Genomic DNA, 22,474 nt, shown 5'->3' on the forward strand with positions numbered 1-22,474 from the left:
AAAAATCTACGACCCCGCATTAAAAAGCATGTTATAGTATACTATATGATTAGATAACTGTACTGTACCACACAAATCAACAAAAAAACAAAGCACGTCGATAGTTATTTGTGATTGAGCTACTGAAGAGTAAAACTTTTTATTTTACCTTCAATGAAAGAAAAACGATCTACATTCGTTGAAATCGGAGTGTTAATACAGTGGCCTAAGGACAACTGGTCGCAGATAGGAAAATGACCAACGTTTTATATATACACACTGTTTTAAAAATAAATCAAAAATGTCTTTATGCTCAACATAATAGAACATACTCGATCGTACATAGTCGATAGGTAATCGAAATCTCGATAAACATTATTTAAAGTGTGGCATCTCTTATGCAATGGGCGGGAAAATGTGTTTGACGGGTGATGAAAACATGGCGGTAGATGAGAGAGACATTTTCATTATTCTCAACTATTTCTGCTAAATTCGAGTTCTTTTAATAGTCATAGTAATTAATAACGAAAACTGTCATATTTTTAGCATTTAGACATATGTCTATGCATAGTATGTAGAAAACGTAATAATTAGATGGTGTTTACGTAAAGTGGGTCGATGTGATCTATAAATACTCACAGACGACAAAATGGGTATCTGGTTACTATGGAGCCAAGCCACGGAATATTTGGGTTTTCTGTAAAACACTACATCACTCCGTAGTCTGTATTATAATTATTTTATGTTTAGTCCTGCAATTAATACATATTATACTAAACAGTGAATGTTCATTTAGTTATCTACCAAGTTTTCAAACATAAAATTTTCTTTTTGTTCAGTTTCTTGCTTAGGCCGTATATATATAACAGATAAATAAATAATATATTTTTGTCACATTACGAGAAAAGAGTTTTTCTCGTGTATTTTGTATGTTAATACACGAGATAATACGCGAGCGTTTGGAATACCAGCCCTGGCAGTCATAATTATTATTTCAATTCACCAATACCTAGACTACACCGCCACCGGCTCACGTAAGTACTTATGGTAAAATTTATATATTTTGTCTGTCTTTATAATAATATAATTATGGGTTATATATTCTAAAGGCTATAAATTAATGTGTATTTGTGAGTATATATGTATATGTATATGTATGTATGCATATGCCTGTGTATGTATGTGTGTATGTTTATATATTTAAATGTATTTAATATCTAACTGTATACTCATATACCAATGTGGGTACATTACCTTATTTTAACTTACTTTTGTTCATTTGAGTCTTTCTTATGTTATTCTTACTTTTGACTTCATGTATATACTTACGTTATACTGCTGCATTTGAATGTATTACTAATAAATGTAAAAGTCCATAGGACGTATACATAAATAAATAATAAAAATAACCCCAATACAGTCAATTCATATTAATAATGTTTTGATGAATGCGCATTACATAATACATACTCCGTGATAAGCAGTAAGCAGTTGTAATAACTATTTATTAACTAAATTACTCAATGTTAGAGTTTATTAAAAACTGACACAACTCGTTTGGACTAGTTTTGTTTTGTATTATAAATCAAGTATTTTTGCAATATTATCTAATACTTAAGTATGTATATTTGAACACTAATTGGTATCAATTAAAAACTCACATAGGTACCTAATTAGTATTATTTTAGGATTTGGCAGTTTTGTTTCCCAAATATTTTTTTCTAAGGAATTAAAACGATTATTTAAATGAAATAAATAAAACAGTTCTAGTTTTATTTTTAATCACAATTTTTTTTTCACCTACCGGTTTCAAAGCAAACAATCTTCTTCGTCGAGGTTTACGTAACGAATGAATTCATTCCGATTTTATTTTTTCATGTTTACTAAATACTACAAGTGGATCCAATAAATCAATCTAATCAATTTATAAAAGGAAAAAAATAATTAATAACCAATAAACAATATTTCTTGTATTCCACCCCTGTCTAGCTTCGAAAATATTAATGCCAAATATTCATATCAAATATTTTTTTTAGGGGAAACAAGTCTCAATAGGTCAATGACATATACATGGCAGCCTCCGTGGTGTAGTGGTCAAGACGCTTGACCTACACACGGAAGGTTCCGGGTTCGATTCCCGAGAACACAAAAAATAAATTGTGATTTTTCTGAAGCCTGGGTGTTCGTGATGTAAATCACCACTGTAATTAGGCCTCCTGGCCTGTTGTGGTGCAAAATAATAATAAATAAATAAATAAATATTTTATTTATTTACGGACTTATTAAGTTCATTTAACAATGTTAAATACATTTATTTAAAATATATACAGGTACAATTAAAATAAAATTCAACTAAGAAAATTAAAGCTAGGGCAAAACGTAAATAATAATTACTACCTCAAATCAAGATCAGTGCCCGATTACAATGGGAAGTTAACATTTATCTTCAATTTTGTCTATTTATTTATCTAACTTTTTGTACATAATGTTATTTGTACATTGGCGGGCTTATTGCCAAATGGCAATTTCTTCCAATCAACCAATAAAATAAAAGTTCTATTTTTATAATTCAAGTCACAGAACATATTCAATAGAAAAAAATAATAAATAAAAAGCTAAAGATATATAAAAATAGAAATAAACGTATTTGTTTTTAAATTACCTTAAATCGAAACTATTACTCAATGGGAAAAAGGAAAAAAGAGGAAAGTGGAAAAAGGAAAGGAGGAGAGATTAAGGAAGAGAAAGGAGATGTTTCTTCAGACGTGATTTAAACAGAGATAATGTAGTAACATATTTGATGATGGATGGGAGATGATTCCACAGTCGAGCCGCATGGACACTATATGAGTTAGCGAAGAAAGAGGAATTGTGGATGGGTATTAAGAGAGTGCCTTGAGAATTAGAACGAAGGGGTAAACCATGAACTGATAAGCGTTGAAATTTTTCACGCAGGTATATAGGAGCGTTAGGACTGTGAAGTGCATTGAACAGAAGTGAGAGGGAGTGATAGTCTCTCCGCTGTCTAATTTTGAGCCATTCGAGTTGCCTACGATAATCAGAAATGTGGTCATATTTCCCAAGACCGAAAATGTACCTTTTGCATGTATTCTGAGGTCGTTCAAGTTTATCGAGTTGCTCACAGCTTAAATCAGTCTACAAAGTAAATTAAGTTTTCTGTATGAAAAGCAGAATATGCCTTCATTTTTTTCTTCTAAACATGTTCAATTAAAGGTTACCGACGAAGATACTTTAAATGTCCATACAAATATACTCATTTTCGTGCACAAATATCGGTTTTTCTTTATAGACAGTCGAAGATAACACTGTTAACTTCCCATTCTAATCGGGGCCCTGGTCTATATTAATGATTCTTTAAATCTAGAAAGACTTGCACCAAAAACAGATCTTGTCTCGAGTTTACAATGCGACACAATCGGGACATTGGTGCATGCAAGTCATAGTTTGCGCTGTGCTGATCAAGGAACAGCACATTAATTTTTCGCAACCGGCGGACCGGAACATTGAATGCCACTTGTTCCAGTAACGATGGTACATCATTAATACATAGACGCGCCCTATATTGTAAAATATTTTTAAAAGTAGGGACACGAAAACGTTATAGTGACTAAGTTTATCCATACCAGGGCTGCATTCAACGATCATGCATATGCTACAAAAAATTAGATGGTACTCGTTTTGGTACATTTTTTTTTATATCAACACTAACAATCAACATATGTTTTTGGCAAATTCCATTAAGATTCTTTCTTACCTTAAATTCCTTATGATTTTGACCCATTACTTTTCACTGGATTTTGGGGAATGTAAAAATAATATATTAACTGACGTTAATTGTATTTTTAAAACGTATTCATATCAGCGCACCCCTGTAACTAAGAATAGCTTCGAAATTGTGCCGCTAGGCACAGTTTGACGTTTACAAAAAATGAAATATATTAGTGTTTATGACAATAATTCAGAGAATACTTGTTTACGCGAATTAAATAGTAATTCTAACCTAGATTTATCTATTCTTAATATTCAATTAAAAGACATTAAAAACAGCATCATACAACTTGAATCTAAATGCAGTTGTGGCCCTGATAAAATTCCATCTATGTTTTTGAAAAAATGTGTTGATTATCTTGTGTATCCTTTGTATATAATCTTCAATAAATCCTTGTCTGAGGGACACTTTCCTATTGTATGGAAATCCAGTTTCCTTACTCCAATTTTTAAGAGTGGTGATAGGAGTGACATAACTAATTATCGCCCAATATGTATATTATCTGCCATCCCCAAACTCTTTGAAAAAATTATTTTATATAAATTACTTGCATCAACTAACTTAAAGCATATAATAACCACTTCTCAGCATGGATTTATGTCTGCTAGATCTACGCTAACTAATTTAATATTATACGAAAATGTCATAACTAATTCATTTACATTAAGAAAACAAGTAGACTCTATTTACACTGATTTTAGTAAGGCCTTTGACAAAGTGTGTTTAAAAATTCTTATCGCCAAACTATCTAAACTAGGAATAAGTGGTCCTATGATTAAATGGTTTCAAAGCTACTTGACTGATAGAACATTAACGGTAAAAATTTGTGACACTTTGTCCCAAACTTTCTGTGCTACTAGTGGAGTTCCACAGGGCTCCCATTTGGGCCCAATACTTTTCATCATCTTTATTAATGATGTAATGGATGTATTTGATGATGTGGAGATATTGCTGTTTGCCGATGACATGAAGATTTTTAAAATAATCAATACTGTAAATGATTGTAATATTCTGCAGCGTAATTTAGATAAAATGTTTCAGTGGTGCTCTGCTAATAAACTGCAATTGAATATTAAAAAATGCCAGGTAATGAGATTTTTTAGAATAAAAAATCACATATTATTCGATTATCTGATGGGAAATACTCAATTAATCTCAACTTCTGAGGTGCGCGACTTAGGCGTCATTTTCGACCAAAAATTATCCTTCATTAGTCACATTAACAACATAACTAGTAAATCTCTGAAAATGTTGGGATTCGTGTTACGTGTGACTAATGAATTCAAAAACATAGGCACTTTGAAGTTGATGTATACTTCTTTAGTGAGAAGTCAGTTAGAGTACAACTCGACAATTTGGACTCCTTACTACAATTGTCATCAAAATTCTCTGGAAAGGGTCCAAAAAAAATTCTTAAGATACATAAATTTTAAACTTGGAATTAGTCATGAATTTTTAAATTACGATTTTTTATTAAAAACATTAAATTTGCTTAAACTTAACGATAGAAGAAAAATTATAGACCTGTTAAATTTGTATAAAATTGTGCATTCTATATGGGATTGCCCAGAACTTTTGTCACACGTCAACTTCAGGGTGCCTGGAAGGATAACTAGGCGGGTGCCACCGTTTTGCAGTAACAACTCACGCACAGTGTATAATTGTAATGCCGTATTAAGCCAACTTCATGAACTCGGCAATAGTTGTTCCCACATATCGGATATATTTAATGTGGGGTATTGTTCTTATAGAACAAACCTTATAAACTTTTTCAAAGATGAGTAGTAATCATATTTAATGTAGTTACTTCATATATGATTTTCTGTTTTTATATATATTTTTATTATAAACCTTATTATGTTTAAAATTTGATTTACTTTTTATATTAATTTTTAAAGTTCTCGTATACTTTTTATTTCAAACTTTTGTTTTATTTAAACTTTTTTTTTCTTAAATATTATGTTATATAATTTTTAGGCTTGATTATTGTTCCTAAGTTTTGAGTGCAAATATGTAGTTTAAAAAATATCAAACCTTATATGTTTATATTATAAATTTGTAAAAGGCAATTATGCCGTGTATGTTAATAAAAAATAAAAAAAAAAAAAAAAATATGAATTGTTCTAAGCTTTGTTAATCACTCATGAATCATGAACAAATATTTACGATAATGAAAAAGTTACACAGTCCATTTTACAATGTTTATCCGAAAGGTTTTTAATTATATGGCACAAGCTGGCATTTTGGTTTCAATTCAAAACGTCACACCTGCGGTGCTATTCTGAACCGCTCTCGCGGCCGTAGAAAACACTTTAATCTCGCGTATTTACATTAAAAATACGCGAGATGAAAGTGTTTTCTACGGCCGCGAGAGCATTTGGAATATCTACCTACATTTTGTGCCTTTTTGAAAGGAAAAAAATCGTTTTATTTTTTAAAAATTAACTTTTGTATGCACATTTTGTTTATTTTCATCTACATATAGTACTTTATATTAAACTGCTGTGTTTTGGTAACATAATACTCTTTGTTTTTTTTTTCACATTGTATCGAAGTGTTCAGATTCTATTAAATATGTATTTTTATAAGGTAAAAGGCACTACATGCCGTGTATAGTAATAAATAAATACGCGTTTGGCATGAGTTAAGATTAAAAGTCATCATTTTTGAGGACTCAGGGCTTGTTTATGTGTATTAATATGGCAATGCCTTTCCTGGTAAGTGAAAGAGCGATGTAGGAAATTCAAAAAACGAAAGTATAATATTATATTACCATTTAAAAAAATATTTATTTCATTTTTGCTATAAGTATGATAAAAAAAATAGTACTCGCCATGGCTAAATATCAAAATATTCCATACTACAAATATAAAAAAATATAAAAAATTCCAATGATTGCCCTATTACAAGTACAATCCACCATTAGTTCAATTAAGCATATCAAAATGGCGAGAAAAGGACTAATATATTATAAATGAAGTTACAAAAATGTAATGTAATATGTAAAAATAATTATTACAACTGTGGAATAATCAATACTACAATAACGCTTGCGCCTGTGGCGTAGCAAAACGTGTAACCTCGTTGATTTCCTATATATTTTATAATAAATGAACTGAATATTCTGGTAAACTTTTATTTTAGTCATGTGGAAGCTTTCAAAATTCAACTGTTAACCAAAATGATCGATGAGATAATTCAAAAATAAATAAATTATTCCTAATTTCAGATGAAAGTTCATCTTATAATTAGTTAGTCATGTGTTGTGTCTGAGCACAAATACATATGTTTTTTATCAAACATACTTAATAATATATTATAATAGAAATAAAAGACGAGCTATACTTTGATACGTAAGATAAAGTGATACAATATCTGCACCTTAGAGGATAAAACACGGGAGTCCACTTTTTGCCGTTTTGAAGTTAAAAATGCAGAAATTACACCATAAGCTAGTTTATACGTAAATAAAACAGCAAAGTCCACTTTCACCCTAAAAATGTTTTTTTAAGTTGAAATAAAAATAATAATAATAAATAATGTTTAAAACATCAGTTTTCTCAGATACGCTAATTTAATATGTATTATTATGAAAATAATATTTCTTTACTTCGAAATATCTTTGTGGATTGAAATTATCTTATTTGGTTCAAAAGTTATGTTGTTTTGGAAATCGCAAAATCTTGTTTCCTGAACATTTTGTTCAGTGTGACTTCCGTGGTTTATCCTTTAAGGTACATATATTATTATCTATCTGTCAACTGCTTAACAACACCTACAGATCTTACCTTCTTATAAATGTGATTAAAGGACTTGTCATTTATCAAATATCTGATAATTCATTATTATCAAATTGACGCTATCGCAAAAAAATCATTCGATTTAACATTGCCACTCGATTTGAAATAAATTAGTTTTTTTTCAGTTTGTACTTAACTGCTACAACTTAAATTAATGCAGTTGTTTTTTTTATGCATCGGATACGAAAAATGACATTTTCTCTTTCATTGTCACGCGTATCTACCTACCTACATTGTTAAAAACGCTAGTAGTTATACCTCTCTTCGTATTATTTTATTACTTCCCTTTATTCAATAGGGTCGTCACGCGTCAAATACTTCAGATATTACGGTATTGCAGCGAACAAAAATAATGACTTGATTGTTTTTTTCTCTTTGTAGCAAATGCATTATAAATATAAATCAGATAGTATTCCACTTCGCGTCTAAATAGAAACTAGTGGGAATGGTCTGTATGTAAATAAAAGCGCTGTAATTATTTATTATTATTGTCAATTTTCGTTTGTTTCAGTACTTCCGTTATTTTATTTATGAATGGGTAAATAGTAGATACTAGTACCATTGATAAAATGTATTTTAGCTTATTTTTCACTATAGGACGCTGTTTAATAAATTTTCGTCATTTGTTACACAAAGTACGATACTCGCTACCCCGCCGGTCATTCCCTTTCCTTTGGGGACGACTTTTTAGCTCGGATTTGTATGGAATGTCATCTCTTTACATTATATCTCAATGTTCGCTGACTGTCAAATTGTTTTTCCGCCATTTTGTTATTTCTCTAGGTTGTGATTAGCAGAATAATAGCGCTACTTGACGGTGGTGTAACAAATTTTCTGTTTTACTCTAATCAAGACCTTACTCAGAGGCAGTGAAATAGGCCCTTAGTCCCCAGGTCCAGAATATATGAAGCATTGCAATGAAAACGCACATTTTAAATAAATATGTCTTATGCTATGTACCTATGTCGAAAGTTTTTAAAACGCGATTAAATGATTTTGAAAATCATTTTGTCACAAAATTCTACTTGGCACTTACGGTTTCTGCAGTAACTATTGTTCTGAGAACAGTAATTACATGTAATTAAAAGACGACCACGACATCCTTTCTGCAATGATCCACGCGAAATTTCTTGATGTCACAATAATTACCTATGTAATTGGTCGTAATTGGCGAATGAGCTACGAGTAACATTACTCGTTTCCTTTGGTAGGTTGTTATTTTTATTAATATTCTTTCTGACGCCAAGCTTGTTCAAACTGTTATGAAACATTAAAATAATCGTGCTTTCATATTGTGATAATTTCGCTAGAATTACTGTTAAGCTTTCTAACGGGAGTTGCTTATTTATAGGTGTGTCCGTTTTTTTTCAAAAACAGCATAAGAGCAAAAGTAAAACAAAATGGTAAATAATATGGGTAAAGGTTTTAGTTTTAGACGTTCGAATGAAAATTTTCTGCTCTATAAGATATTACATTTTGCTTTTACGTTACATGTATTATTTGATTTGAATACAAGCCTTCAATATATAATGTCAAGTAGGCGAAAGTGAGTACTTTTGACACTTCCTTCTGTCTGCGTTTATTCGAGGAATGAAGTTGCCAAAGCTACTCGCGATATTTGCGCGGTGAAGATGCTATGAAGTGTTGACAAATTTATTTGTCGTAAAATAGTGAAGGAGAATACATTATTGATTAATTTGTTGTCATTTTATTTTTTTGTGTCCTCTTCTTCCTTTCATTTGGAAAATAGCGGACGCAACACCCAATACAAGACTTATATTTGATGCATAAAATACATACTATATATTTTCACTCTGCTTGAAAGATCTGGCGGGATAGTTGATTGTGGCCTTGTTATGGAAAATATGCTTAATATAAACTCAGATACCAAAATAATATCAAAATTTCTCAATTTCGACCAAGTCATAGTCAAAATAGTTTTGTTTTCAAAGGAATAAAAAATTACAATAATAATAGAAAATTTTTGAACCCTAGTAAAAAGAGCTTTCTATTTTAATTTGTTTTACTGTATTATTATTTTCTGTTATTCTTTTTATTTTCGCTGCCCTAGTTCTCGTAAAATAAGAAATGAAGAAATTAGGAACAGAACCAGAATAATGGATATTATGGATCGTGTAGCAGAACTGAAGTGGCAATGGGCAGGACATGTTTCGAGACAAGACCCCACAAGATTGACCCCTACAATTTTAAAATGGAGACCTTGGCAGAAGAAGCGAGGCGTCAGAAGACCTAAAAAAAGATGATCCGACGACATACCTGCTGTAGGGGGTAAAAATTGGCTGCAAGTAGCAACCGACCGAGAAAAATTTAAGAATATGGAAGAGGCCCATATCCAGCAGTGGAGGACAAAAGGCTGAAGAAGAAAGAAGAAAGCAAAAAGAGTTTTTGTATGTTCAATAGACCATTTTTAGAAAATCGAGTTATGAATGCCAACATGTTCATTATCTCATTATGCGTCAATGTAACTAAATAATAATTATTTTTTCCGTTAGTAAATAGTATTTTCAGCATTTTTTAAGTGCCGATTTCCACTAATTGATTTAACTTATTTGACTTTAAAAACAAATTAATTAAATATATAATATAATAAAATTTCTTTTGTAAAATTTGCAAAATGGTATATTGAACAATCATAAACTAGGACAGCGTTTTGTATAATTTTGTTTTTTTTATTATATAACTTCAAATTACTTAATAAATAAAATAGGCCACTCTCTAATTACAAGATCTAGTCTCTTTTATGGAAAGTAACAGCTTTAACATTAATATAATTATAAAAAGTAGATTGTAGGTATGATTAAAAAAACATGTGTAATTATTTTTTTTAAATAAATTATGGTATGTAAAGAAAACAATTTTAACTGTATTGGCGTGATTCTTTTGTAACCGATATCCGTATAAGCCGATATAACAGTAAAAGCACTCTTCTTATACCCGGAAGCCGTTTTAGACCGGGGGTCTTTCTAATGGTTATCCTCACCATAAAAAAAAAATTATTGCAAAAATCGAGTACCTACCTAACTTTTTTTAAAATTCAAATTACGTAAACCGCGAGTTTAAATGAATTTAACTCTACTCCTTTCACTGCCTATTTCACAGTGGGATATAAAGGGCTCATGTCGGATATTGTCATTTAACAGTGGCAAAAACTGTTTTCACTTGCTGACAAGCCGGTTTCGCGGTTTAGTGGGTTCCATTATTTTTCATTTTATATGTTTCTGTTCGTGTTTACCTTCTAAAATAAAAAATAAAATAATGTTATAAAAATCCATTAGGTACCTACCATTACTAATTAATATTTTATTTAGTTGATTATGCACGTTTGTAGAAACAAAATCCGTTTCGTATTACAACAATGTTAGATTTGTGTGGTACCGTACAGTTATCTAATCATATAGTATACTATAACATGCTTTTTAATGCGGGGTCGTAGATTTTTTCGACGCAACGTTGTCAAAATACATTTTTCATTCTAAAATTGATGAATGGTTTATGATAAACAGTAGGTACTAATGCAATACCTTATGCACTATTTAATGTGAATAAGGAAGTGATTGTAAAAATAGTTATAACAAATCATCATAGAGATAAACCGTAGCTCAATCACAAATAACTATCGACGTGCTTAAAAACATGCTAAGAATTTGAGCGATCACAGTGAACAATAATGAACATGCTTAAGTTATCGCAGTCATAAGTCAGCGCGTGTGTAATCTCTAAGTCAACGCTCGTGTCGGTTTGTTTTTTGTTTTACTCCTAAATAAATACAGTTCATTGGCGAAAAATCGACGTTTACTATAACAAATAATACGATACATTGCATTTGCAAAAAAGTAAGGAGTGTCTAATACAAAAAAGTGAAAATTAAATTACAATTACTATGGCGACTCCTTTTTCTGATATTTGGCTTGCCAACCGCCGGCTAAATGCAAATAAATGATAAATAATAAATAAATAAATCAAAATGGCAGTTTTGGAATATTTTCCATATTTACACCGGTGAAATTAAAATATGTGATTGCGCAGCAGGATTATACGTCGCGAAACGTAAATATTTTGACATTTAAAATTAGGCGTTCACGGATTTTCCATTGTGATCGCGAATACGATAAACAACCATGGTGAGAAATTGTTTTCACGTCGCTTATTAGCACGTCGATAGTTAGTTGTGATTGAGCTACAGCGCCCCTGCTTCGGGAATTTGCAACAAAAAAACCATACAAAAATCTTTTCTTCGTTTAATATTGTCGGCCTCGTGGTGCAGTGGTCAGCGCGTTTGCCTACCATGCAAGAGGTCTCGGGTTCGATTCCCGACATGGTTGACATTAAATATTTATTTAAAAAAGTGTTTTTACATTAGAATATTTCATAGTCCGTGGACTGGTATCTGAAGCGTAAAACTGATCATCTTATCTTGATGTAACAAATATGATCAAGATACACTGCAATTGGTGTACTAATGCAGTGCCTTATGCACCATTAGGTGCGGAAAGGGAATTATTATTTAGAATTGGGTTGTGGTCCCGTGGCTAGTGTGTCGGACACACGGATCAAAGATCCGTGGTTCGAATCCCACTCTACCCCAACTTGATTTCCATTTTCTAATAGTGAGTTATTTTCGTTGAAAATGGCCCTCAAAATGAAATATTTGCGCAAATTATAAGAACGCGAATATTTCTTTTTACTTAAAAAAAAAATATATATTTATAATTGTAGGGAACCACTAATTTAATTAAATATGAAGACAAGCTGTAACTGGTGTTCTAATTACAGTACCCTATGTACCTGTTTGCGCATCCCAACTGACCATGTGCTCTGTAGCAGCAAGGCATGTTGGGATACTTATTGTACATCACCCTTGAATTGATTTTTACAAAAAATAGCAGTACATGAATATTATTCATACTAATATATAATAATACAAATAATTTATCAATTAATTTGAAAAATAAAATAAAAAACAGGTTTTACAATTTGCTATTTAGCTTGGAATTTTCGCACTTCTTTTCAATGTAATTTCGACCTTAAAGACATATGGAGCGTTCTGGACGACCAGTGGACTTCGATGAAGATCGCTTAAACCATATTATTCATGAACATCCTCTTCAAACCACCGAAGAATTAGCTGAGCAGAAGAATTGTAGTCACATAACGGTATACCACCATTTAAATTGTCCTACTGTCTTTGAAACGCGAAAACCATTGACGAGCTGTCTTTTAATTCATATCATCTTTACCATACATTGCGCAAATGTCGCTAGCAGCTTTGGCAGTTTTATTCCCTCGATTGAACGCAAACAGAAGGAGGTATCGAAAATGCTCACTTTCCTCTTGAGAACAGAAAATTTCCTTTCGTATGACATATAACCATAGAATTAAGATATTATTAATTCTATGCCTATAACCTTTATCATTTTATTTTACTTTTGATGCTCAAAAAAACAGACCCAACTTATGTTACCACCCATTAGTTGTTTGTGTGAAACTTCTGTGTATTTTGTATATTTTACCTCGTTTACTTTGTATTTATTACTACTAAATATGCATTTTTTAAATCGAACATGTTGAAATTTAAAAATGCAGTAAAATATTTTTTAAACACGAACGAATTTGTTTTTTGTTCCAAAAATTAATTGTTCAGGTTCCAAGCAATGTTTATACTAGCGTCATCTGTTGCACTTAAAAAAAGTTTTATAAATGTCTAAGAAAACAGCAATAAATTGTTTATGATTTGCTGATATAATATTTACATAAAATAGTGTAAATACAATATATAACCTTTTATCAATAAAATAAAATAAAGGTAATTGATGCAATTGCTACACTTAATAGCCTCTCAACAAAGAGCAGAGTCTTTATTATGGTTCAATAACAATGCTATAAAACAACATTCATTCTCTACTTGCTACTATTAAGTTCTATTGTAGACAAATTAATATGGAGACCTCTAGACTCTTCATTGAATGTTGTATTATAGCACTATAATCATGATTATAAAGATTTATAGTTTCATATGTGTATAATTCAAATAATTACTTGTATTGTTTTCACACTTATCGATTCCACAGATTCGTGTGACTTAGTTTATTTATTTATTTAAATATTCAAGTACAAAGAATAAATACTTTTGGCGGACTTTTTGCTTAAAGCAATATCTTCCAGCCAACCAAAAAAACAAACTGGTCAAAAGAAGAGTTTATAAAAAAATTGTACTAAAAAAAGGGATTAAAATACGAAAAAAAATATATGAAAAAAGCATAGGTAATAAACTAACAATAACAGTTGTTTCTGGAACCTTGAACAGAAAAGGAATAGTTTTGTTGCTTATATATAACCAAGTTACACAGTTTAAACCGGGGGTTTCGTTTACTCATTATTATTATTTGTAGAAATAATAAAATATTAGTAAAAATGATGTCTTAATTTTTTGCCAAAAAAGGTTTTTTGAATTTTAACTATATTATCATTATGACGCCATCTGCACCCCGTGGTATATTGGAATAGGAAATGCTGTGCATATTGATCACCTCTTATATGAAGGTAGGGTGATCAGTCTTACGCTTCAGATGCCAGTCCAAGGACAATTAAATACTTTAGTGTAAAATCATCTTTAAAAGCAAATATTTTATGCCAACCCAGGAGTCGAACCCGGGACCTAATGCATGGTTAGTGAATACGCCAACCACTACACTGATAAGTGGGCCTTTTTCTACTTAATTTCCTTTTTCAGAATTTTCATATAAGAGAAGCCGTTGAGTCGAAAACACTTGTCCAGTATTCTGTTTCTATTAAGATACAAAAATAACCAGGCTGTGATCCCGTGGTAGTGCCACGGACTCACAGATCAGATGTCTGAACCCCACTTACTACTAGAATACATAATATATTTTTATTATAAATTAGATTTTTACATTGCCAGGAATGACATGTAAAATAAAAATATAATCAAATTAAAGAGATTACAATTTTTTTTAAATGTTACTTTTTTCTCATTGAGAGGCCTAAATATGATGTAAATTATGATAATATCAGATCTTATGATATAAAATTTTAAAACAAAATAACAAAGAATGTAAAATAACTATGAAAACATGAACATATTACATTGGGCAAAAAAGCCTGGATCCTTTGCACTGTTAGTTATTTTTAAATGAAATAAAACTTGAAATATACACATTAGGTAACCCGTTGCCAATGGTTATAAGAATGTAGTATGAAAGTTATCTACTCTTTGTTTTCTTCCTTCTCTTTTGTTTTATTATGATCTAAATTCTTAATCATTGAATGTATGCTTAAAATGATTTATTTTTTAGGCACGGAATCGACTTAAACATTTTTGAGAAAATAATATCTCAATACAAAGACTCGAAGTAAGAATGTGTATTTTATTAGTACTGTAGCCAACTGTAGCACTATCTGATGTCCTCTAAGAAGACTTAAAATAGAAAAAAGACCATTCTTAATTAACTTTACACTTTTGCAAAAGGACTTGGGAATTTGGTTTATCTAATCATGTCACGTCTTTCTTGGTCGTCCTTGTCCTATTATCATTTCCTACTATATAATTTAAAAACTGTAATTGCATATAAAATATAATATGTGCATACGTATTTACAATATTATTTTAATGAATACCTACATGAACAAAGATTTGTTTAATTTTTGTTTAAAAATAAGTCCCGACTGGTTACCTCACCTTTATTTTGGTAATGCATTTTTTTTCCTTTAATATAACAAAACTAAATTGTAGTTTGTATCTTGTTACAGGAGAGTTTGGCACGTACCAATGTTGGCAGTTCATATTACATATCTTGGCAGCTGTGACAGCGGGAATGCACATGATGTCTCTAACAACAGTTGCCGCTGTTCCAGACCACAGGTATACCTTTACTCTCAAGTGACACATTGTATGGCTTCATTATTTATCGTAGGTTGAATTCTCACCATTGATTGAAGAAAAGCTAATATATCATTAATAAATACCCACTAAAATAAGAACTTATGTAAAGTAATCTTTAAAATATAATATATTCTAACGTTGGATAGTATTATTTCTTCTGAAACACCTTTCAAGTTCTAAGTAATTTATATAATCATAATTATTATTATTGCTTCAGTATTATCTATATTAAAAATGTATTTCAGGATGCTTAAGCCCAACCCTTTGCTTCTAGCATAGATATATAATGTAGGCGTAATATTTTGTGCAAAGCACTCAGTAGAAGTATCGTTTTCTAAGACTTAAATTGTAAATTTTCTTTAGAATATTAACCCCCCTTTCCTAGTGCTCTAGTACACATTGCATCTAGAAACTCTATAAAAATATAATAAATGCTAGATTAAGATTTTTGGCGTTCCTCGGTTACACATTTACGTATCCATTGAAATATTTTTAAAATGATAAATACTTATTGGGCACAGAAAAATTATTTTATCAGAATTCAGAAATAAATTACAAATACAATTACAGGTTTACCAATGTGTAACATTGTTGCGGCGATGAAGTAAAAAGAGTACCGAACATATGATCGTCTCAAACACTCTTTACGTCTCACTCTCGATGCTATAGGTAATATTCACGCAGGCCAGTAGCAAAAGTAGCCTGTACCACTGCCACAGTAAGCCAGTAGCACTCCGAGCTTTGTCAGCGGTGGTCTATTCGCTCGCATTGTGAGCGTTAGCAAATGTTTTATTCAGTTTTTTAGCGATTATAATTAAAATATTTTAACTTTTGAATAAAAATATAATTGAATGAAGCCAATGAATATTACATTTTTCAGATATTAAATCTCTCATTTTTGCATATGTGTTGACTACACAACACAGGAATGCGCGGATTTTTTTAGCACAGTATGGAAAGGGCGAAGAGACCTAAATTTGACCACACAACTACACTGACTCAGTATCAGGCATGTCTGGATAACTGTTGGACATGGGGGTGCTTCATGACATACTCAGTGGACGCCTTGATAGTCCGGCTCTTTTGTCAGAGTTATCATTAAATGTCCCCGGCTACCGCACCCGTCACACGTCGAGCTCTCTATTTCATGTGCCAGCAGTTCGTACGAACTATGCCCAGAACTCTCCACTTATACGTTTTGCTAGTGAATATAATTTGAACTTTCCCCTTATTGATCCATTTGATTGTAAAAAAATAACATTTAAAATGCGCGTCTTAAAACATTCTTTTTTGTCTTATACTTAGTTTCAATAATAAAGTTTTATTTTATTTTATTAAATTTTATCTCTATTTCTTAATATTTTATATATATTTATATTTTCGATACCTGACACCCTCTTTCCAATATAACACCCACACACCCACCCTCTCACTCACTTACACTCACACAAACACACTAGTATGTATTGTACGTGTATTTAATGTATTTCTGTGGATATCTGTCATTGGTTTTATTCTCTGTATATGTTATTTGTTATATTTGTATTACATGTATTACTGTTGATATCCCCAATAAATAAAATAAAAAAAAAAATAAAAAAAATAATAGAAACATTCACATTCTATTACTTCTTCACAATATTTTAAATAATCCCTTTCGCCTGATTATCTGAGAGAGCTCTTCCAACCTCTATCACATTCTAGTAATGAGAGAACCCTTTTAATACCCTTTCATCGCTCAAATTTTCTTGCCTCCTTTTTCACAGTAGTAGTTGCTCGATTGTGGAATAATCTACCCACTAATGTGAGATGTTCCTTCTTTATTTACATTTAAGTAGGGATTGGAATGTCACTATTTAGTATTAGTTAAAGTTGTTAATTTATCCTTCTTCTTTCCTTCCCATCCCCTCTCCACTCTTCATAGTATAGTGTTAATTTTTTATAAATTTTTATTTTTTTAATCTTTGTTTTTAATTTTGTATAAAATTGTAAGATTCAATATGTCCATGTACTTGTAATTTTCTCAAACTTAACGGTTTGGGTAGGTAGGAAGAAATTGCCTTAAGGCAATATGCCCGCCCGTATATGTATATAAAGTGTTAAATAAAATAAAATAATATGAAAGCTGTGGGTTTTTTTGTTTATGACAAATATGGACAGTTTTAACAATATTTTTTTCTTACAGATGCGCTATACCTGGTGTAGACATTAATGGGACCAATGCCCCCTGGAACTCCACTGAAGTTCTAGCAGCAATTCCCAAAAAGCCAAATGGAAACCTGGAGTCTTGCTACATCTTTGATGGAAATGAGACTGTAACCTGCTCATCATACGCGTACGACGATACATACTATGTTTCATCAAGGGCGATAGAATGGGATTTTGTTTGCGATAGGCGATGGAGGGGAGCTCTAGCGCAGTGTATGTACATGCTGGGTGTGTTTACTGGTGCTGTGGTCCTCGGAGGATTGGCTGACAAAGTTGGAAGAAAGGCAATTTTCTGTTGGTCCGCTATTCTGCAATTAATACTAGGAATTATAGTCGCTTTCATCCCAGAATACTGGTCATTCTTGGTGGTCAGATTCCTATATGGAATATTTGGATCTGCGGGATCCTATATAACCGGATTTGTGCTGACTATGGAAATAGTAGGAGCGAGCAAAAGGACAGCGTGTGGTATCGCATTCCAGGCAGCCTTCGCAGGGGGCATTATGCTGGTAGCCGGATGGGGAGCCGCAATCAACGACAGGACATTATTGCAAGTCATCTATGGACTGCACGGACTTATGCTCATCCCTCATTGGTGGATCATGGACGAATCACCACGCTGGTTGTGGTCGCAAGGAAAGGCCAGGGAAGCGGTAGCTATAGTACAAAAGGCATTGAAAATGAATGGAAGAGGGTACAGCGTAGACTCCGCGCACTTCATTTCCCGTGGAAAGGCTGTAGCCAACCGAAATACTCCCTCGGCTGGAACATCAGACCTATTTAAGACTCCCAACTTGAGAAAGAAAACACTAAACGTATGCTTATGTTGGTTCGCAAATTCCCTCGTATATTACGGGCTGTCTCTCAATGCTGGAAAACTTTACGGAAATCCATTTTTGATCTTGTTTATAATGGGTTTAGTTGAATTCCCGAGTTATGCCGCTGTCATTTACTTCCTCGACAGATTGGGCAGAAGGTCTCTCATCAGCTCTCTCATGCTGGCAGGAGGTCTGTGTTGCATCATAGCCGCCTACTTGACGCAGGGTAGCACGGAGGCCACGTCCGTAGTCATGTTGGGAAAGCTATTCATCGCTGGATCATTCGCTATCATATACAACTATTCTGCGGAGCTCTTCCCCACTGTAGTGAGGAACTCGGCGTTAGGTTTAGGATCTATGAGCGCCAGGTTGTCAGGGGCCTTAACTCCTATGATTACCCTGTTAGACTCGCTCAACCCGACCATCCCAGCCGTAATATTTGGAGTGATTTCTCTACTGTCGGGAGTATTGACCTTGTTCCTCCCCGAGACTATGGGAGAGCCGATGCCGCAGTCTCTCCAAGACGGAGAAAGTTTCGGAGAAGGTGACACTTGCTTCACGTCGTGTCTCGGGAAGAAGAACAAGACTCACTCCATCCCAGATACAACTCCCGAAGTAATGATACCGTTGGATAATATGAAGCGGTAGTATAATAAGACTCGGTCATTTGAACATATCTAATGTATTTGCGGTACTTATATTTACATCAAACATTCATAATTTACATTCGCAACAAAATAGAATTTAAGTTTTCATTTCTCGATGTAATCATTATACATAATTCATTAATATAACACTTTCATAGATACACAAAAATGTGGTAATTTTTATTTACACCTACCTATTCTACCTACACGCTGTGATCATCGACAGAAACATAATCCACTGGGTCCAGAATCTACTTGGATCCGGGAGTGTTGACTCTAGGTAACAAAGGAAAGCGTTAGACAACACAAGAAAATTATGTACTAAAATGTAACAAATCTATCCTAAATGTATAAACTTCCTGCACAAGTGCGGATAATCACATTGGGACATAGTCCGCTACACATAAACCACAGTTCTCCGACTTCTCCCAATACTAAAAGTAAATTAACAGCCTTTTCATGTTAAACATAACTTGTGTAATGCGATATAACAACATTTGCAATATAACTTTTTACACAAAAATAAACTCTGTTAATAAAAAATATCGTCAATTGTCAAGAAGAGGGACGCTTCGCTATATTTCATTTATGGTAACATAGTACGTATAGTGGATGAACAGTTAGCTAAATTTAGACAGGTTCGCTTTGTAGGATGCTTGATTCCTTCGACCTCGGGACTGTAAACAAGGCTTGCCTTTTCGCGATACGCGTGGTGGAGAAAATAGGAAACGTTTGATTTTACGTAAAACTTATGGACGTTATGGGTTTTTGTGTCAATCCTGGAATGAATGAAAGGGGTAAGGACTTATGATTTCCTCCCTTTGGCACTGGGCACTGGTCCAGAAAAACACCGTTTTCGTTTGCACAAATCACTTTTTGCGTTTTGTGTATGTTTTTATGATTCAAATCACTGCTACGCTCGCGGTATGTTTTTATACAATATTTGAGTGTCCAAAGGTTCGTAGGCAAAAGACTGGATTTCACCCCCTCGGGGATGTTTTTCGTTGTGTGTTTGCGCGTGTTTCTTTCTCGACTCGCCGTCAGGGAGGGAGGTACATTGGAATTCAAAAACAAGGACCACCGGAACCAAAGGAAGGAATGTCTCGACACTTTAATAAAAAGATAATGAATCCGAAAGACTAATCAATTTCATAAAAAGCACAATAATGTTGTTAAGTTTGAATATTACTCTAACAATTTCATTGCAGCGAACAGTTAATTTCTAAGAAAACATTGCACTGGCTGGATTACATTTGGGAAGACATAGACTACCTACAAGTCAAAAGGTTTCATTTCACAAGTTACTGACGCATTTTAGGATTAGTCTTCAGGGAGATATTACGTAGATTTTTTTATAGGCATTTTGGGAACACACAAAGCGTGTCTAGTGAAAACATTCAAACTATTTTGGAAATCATAATGAGGAAGTTCAGTGCTACTGGAAATTGGATATAAAAATGTTTTCTTACGCGCAGTAAAAATCAGAGGATATTGTTAGGCGAAGTTTATTGAAAATGTAGGCAAAAAATAATACGTGATTTTAATAAAAACAAACGACTTTCAACGTCAATAGTTCTTCCAAATCAATCAATAAGTTGTTATAGATTTCCGGTTGACAACTGACCAATCAGTAAAACTCATCGAAGAGAACTATTGTAAAAATTTGTTTCGGTTAGTTTTATGGTCTATTAAAAAATAAATGAAATAAAAACAATGAACTACCTCATTAAACTATTTGCTAATACAAAATAAACATAATGTTCATTAAATGTGAACATGTTACTTTCCACGCGTCAGGTGATGTCGCCATGTAACATTAAGTATGTAAATTCGGAATAATTTGTTTCTAGAATAATAGATCTAGATAATAAACACCGATACCACTTAATGTGGATAGTATGCTAATGCATTTCCGCTTATTTGCTACACGTATTAAAACACAAATATGGATAAGACTTCGACATGTTTCGCTACGGTGATGGCTGCGGTAAGACCCTGTAAAGCCAAGTGGAGTATTGACAGTCTGGGATTCACTAGTGCTCACCGCGCTAAGTACTACCGGTGACAGACTATCCGATACCCAAACTGAATTAGTCACTTAGAAGGAGATATGGGTGAAGGAAACCATCTTCTTGACAACGGGCGACGGGGGGCGGGGCGGGGGTGCCCTTAGGGCGTGACGTGCGCGCTCGGGATGGAGTGCACGACGATGGCGGGCTGCTGGCCTTGGGGGGGCAGCAGCTCGCGGCACTCGCCGGGGGCCAGCGCCGCCAGCGCCGCCAGCAACTCGTGGTTCACGAGCGGCTCGTGCTCGGGCCGCGGCGCCCAGCCCAGAGGCGGGCTGGACGGCGGCGAGATGAGGAACTGCTTGAAGGGCGCGGGCGGCTCCAGGTTGCGCACGGACACGGGCGTCACGGGCTGCGCGAAGTAGCACGAGATGCACGACTCCCGGAACGGAAACTGGTGCAGCTGGATGCGCGCCTGCGCCGCCGCGGTGGGCCGCTCGTAGTTCACCCGCAGCCGCCGGAAGCTGCGCAGCCATTGGAACGTCACCTCGTCGGAGAACGAGCGGAACAGGTTCTCCATGTCCGCCTTCAGCGTCTCGCTGTTGAACACCTCGCTCTGGATGTTGGTCACGATGATGGACTTGGGCAGATCGTCCAGAGGATCCGCGGACGGGTCGTCGTTGTCGTAGTCTAGCTGTCCCAGGTTCGGATGGACGTTAGGCAAGCCGTCCGCCTCGTTGATAAACACCTCTTCGTCCTGAAGGGCATCGTCGTAGTGTCCGGAATCGGCCATAATAATAGATGATCGAAGATCTGTTTTGATTTTAGTGCATATCGATTTTTTAAGTTTAACGCACATGCGACCTTTAGACTCGAATTATTAGACTGCACACTTATTCGTTGAGACTAAATATATTCCGTTGACGCACTTATCTCGCTGAAAGATATAAATATGTATAAGAGAAGATAAATGTTTCAATTTACAGAGCCTGCCAAGCGGCGAAAGAAATCCCTTGTTATTTTTCTGTAAATTTTTTTTTCTACAGTTGGCTGCATGGTAGCCTTGCAAATATGACGCAAATTAAGTGTTGGAACCTGTAAAAATCATTATTTATCAGGACTGTTTCAAACGCCTCAAGAATTAAACATATTTTTCGCTCAACTAAAATTTAACATGTATTTGATCCTAAAATAATTTTATTAACTTTTTTAACTCGACGAAATACGTAAAAAATCATTTCGTTATAATACAATCAAAATTTTTAGATAGTATTTTATATTTTCGAAACGAGTAAGTATCGACAA

At 33.5% G+C, this 22,474-nt stretch overlaps 2 protein-coding genes across 2 annotated transcripts in view; one reads left to right on the plus strand and one right to left on the minus strand.

Moving 5' to 3' along the window:
* LOC148276094 (organic cation transporter protein) overlaps positions 1-19,332 on the plus strand; it is a 34,019-nt gene extending 14,687 nt beyond the window's left edge. The window contains exons 2-3 of the mRNA XM_088234769.1: positions 15,358-15,469; positions 17,676-19,332. Coding sequence (XP_088090895.1) covers positions 15,358-15,469; positions 17,676-19,164 — 1,601 coding nt within the window. The 3' untranslated portion in view covers positions 19,165-19,332. The remainder of the gene's footprint in view (positions 1-15,357; positions 15,470-17,675) is intronic.
* Positions 19,183-22,241, minus strand: sra (RRM_RCAN_like domain containing protein Sra). The gene has a single exon (XM_088234770.1). The coding sequence runs from the start codon at positions 22,026-22,028 to the stop codon at positions 21,333-21,335; it is 696 nt and encodes a 231-aa protein (XP_088090896.1). The 5' UTR covers positions 22,029-22,241; the 3' UTR covers positions 19,183-21,332.
* Positions 22,242-22,474: the final 233 nt, after the last annotated feature.

The sequence above is a fragment of the Micrasema longulum genome, unplaced genomic scaffold (assembly GCF_059751315.1).
Source record: "Micrasema longulum isolate JH-2025_06_02 unplaced genomic scaffold, ASM5975131v1 h1tg001280l, whole genome shotgun sequence".
Lineage (NCBI taxonomy): Eukaryota > Metazoa > Arthropoda > Insecta > Trichoptera > Brachycentridae > Micrasema > Micrasema longulum.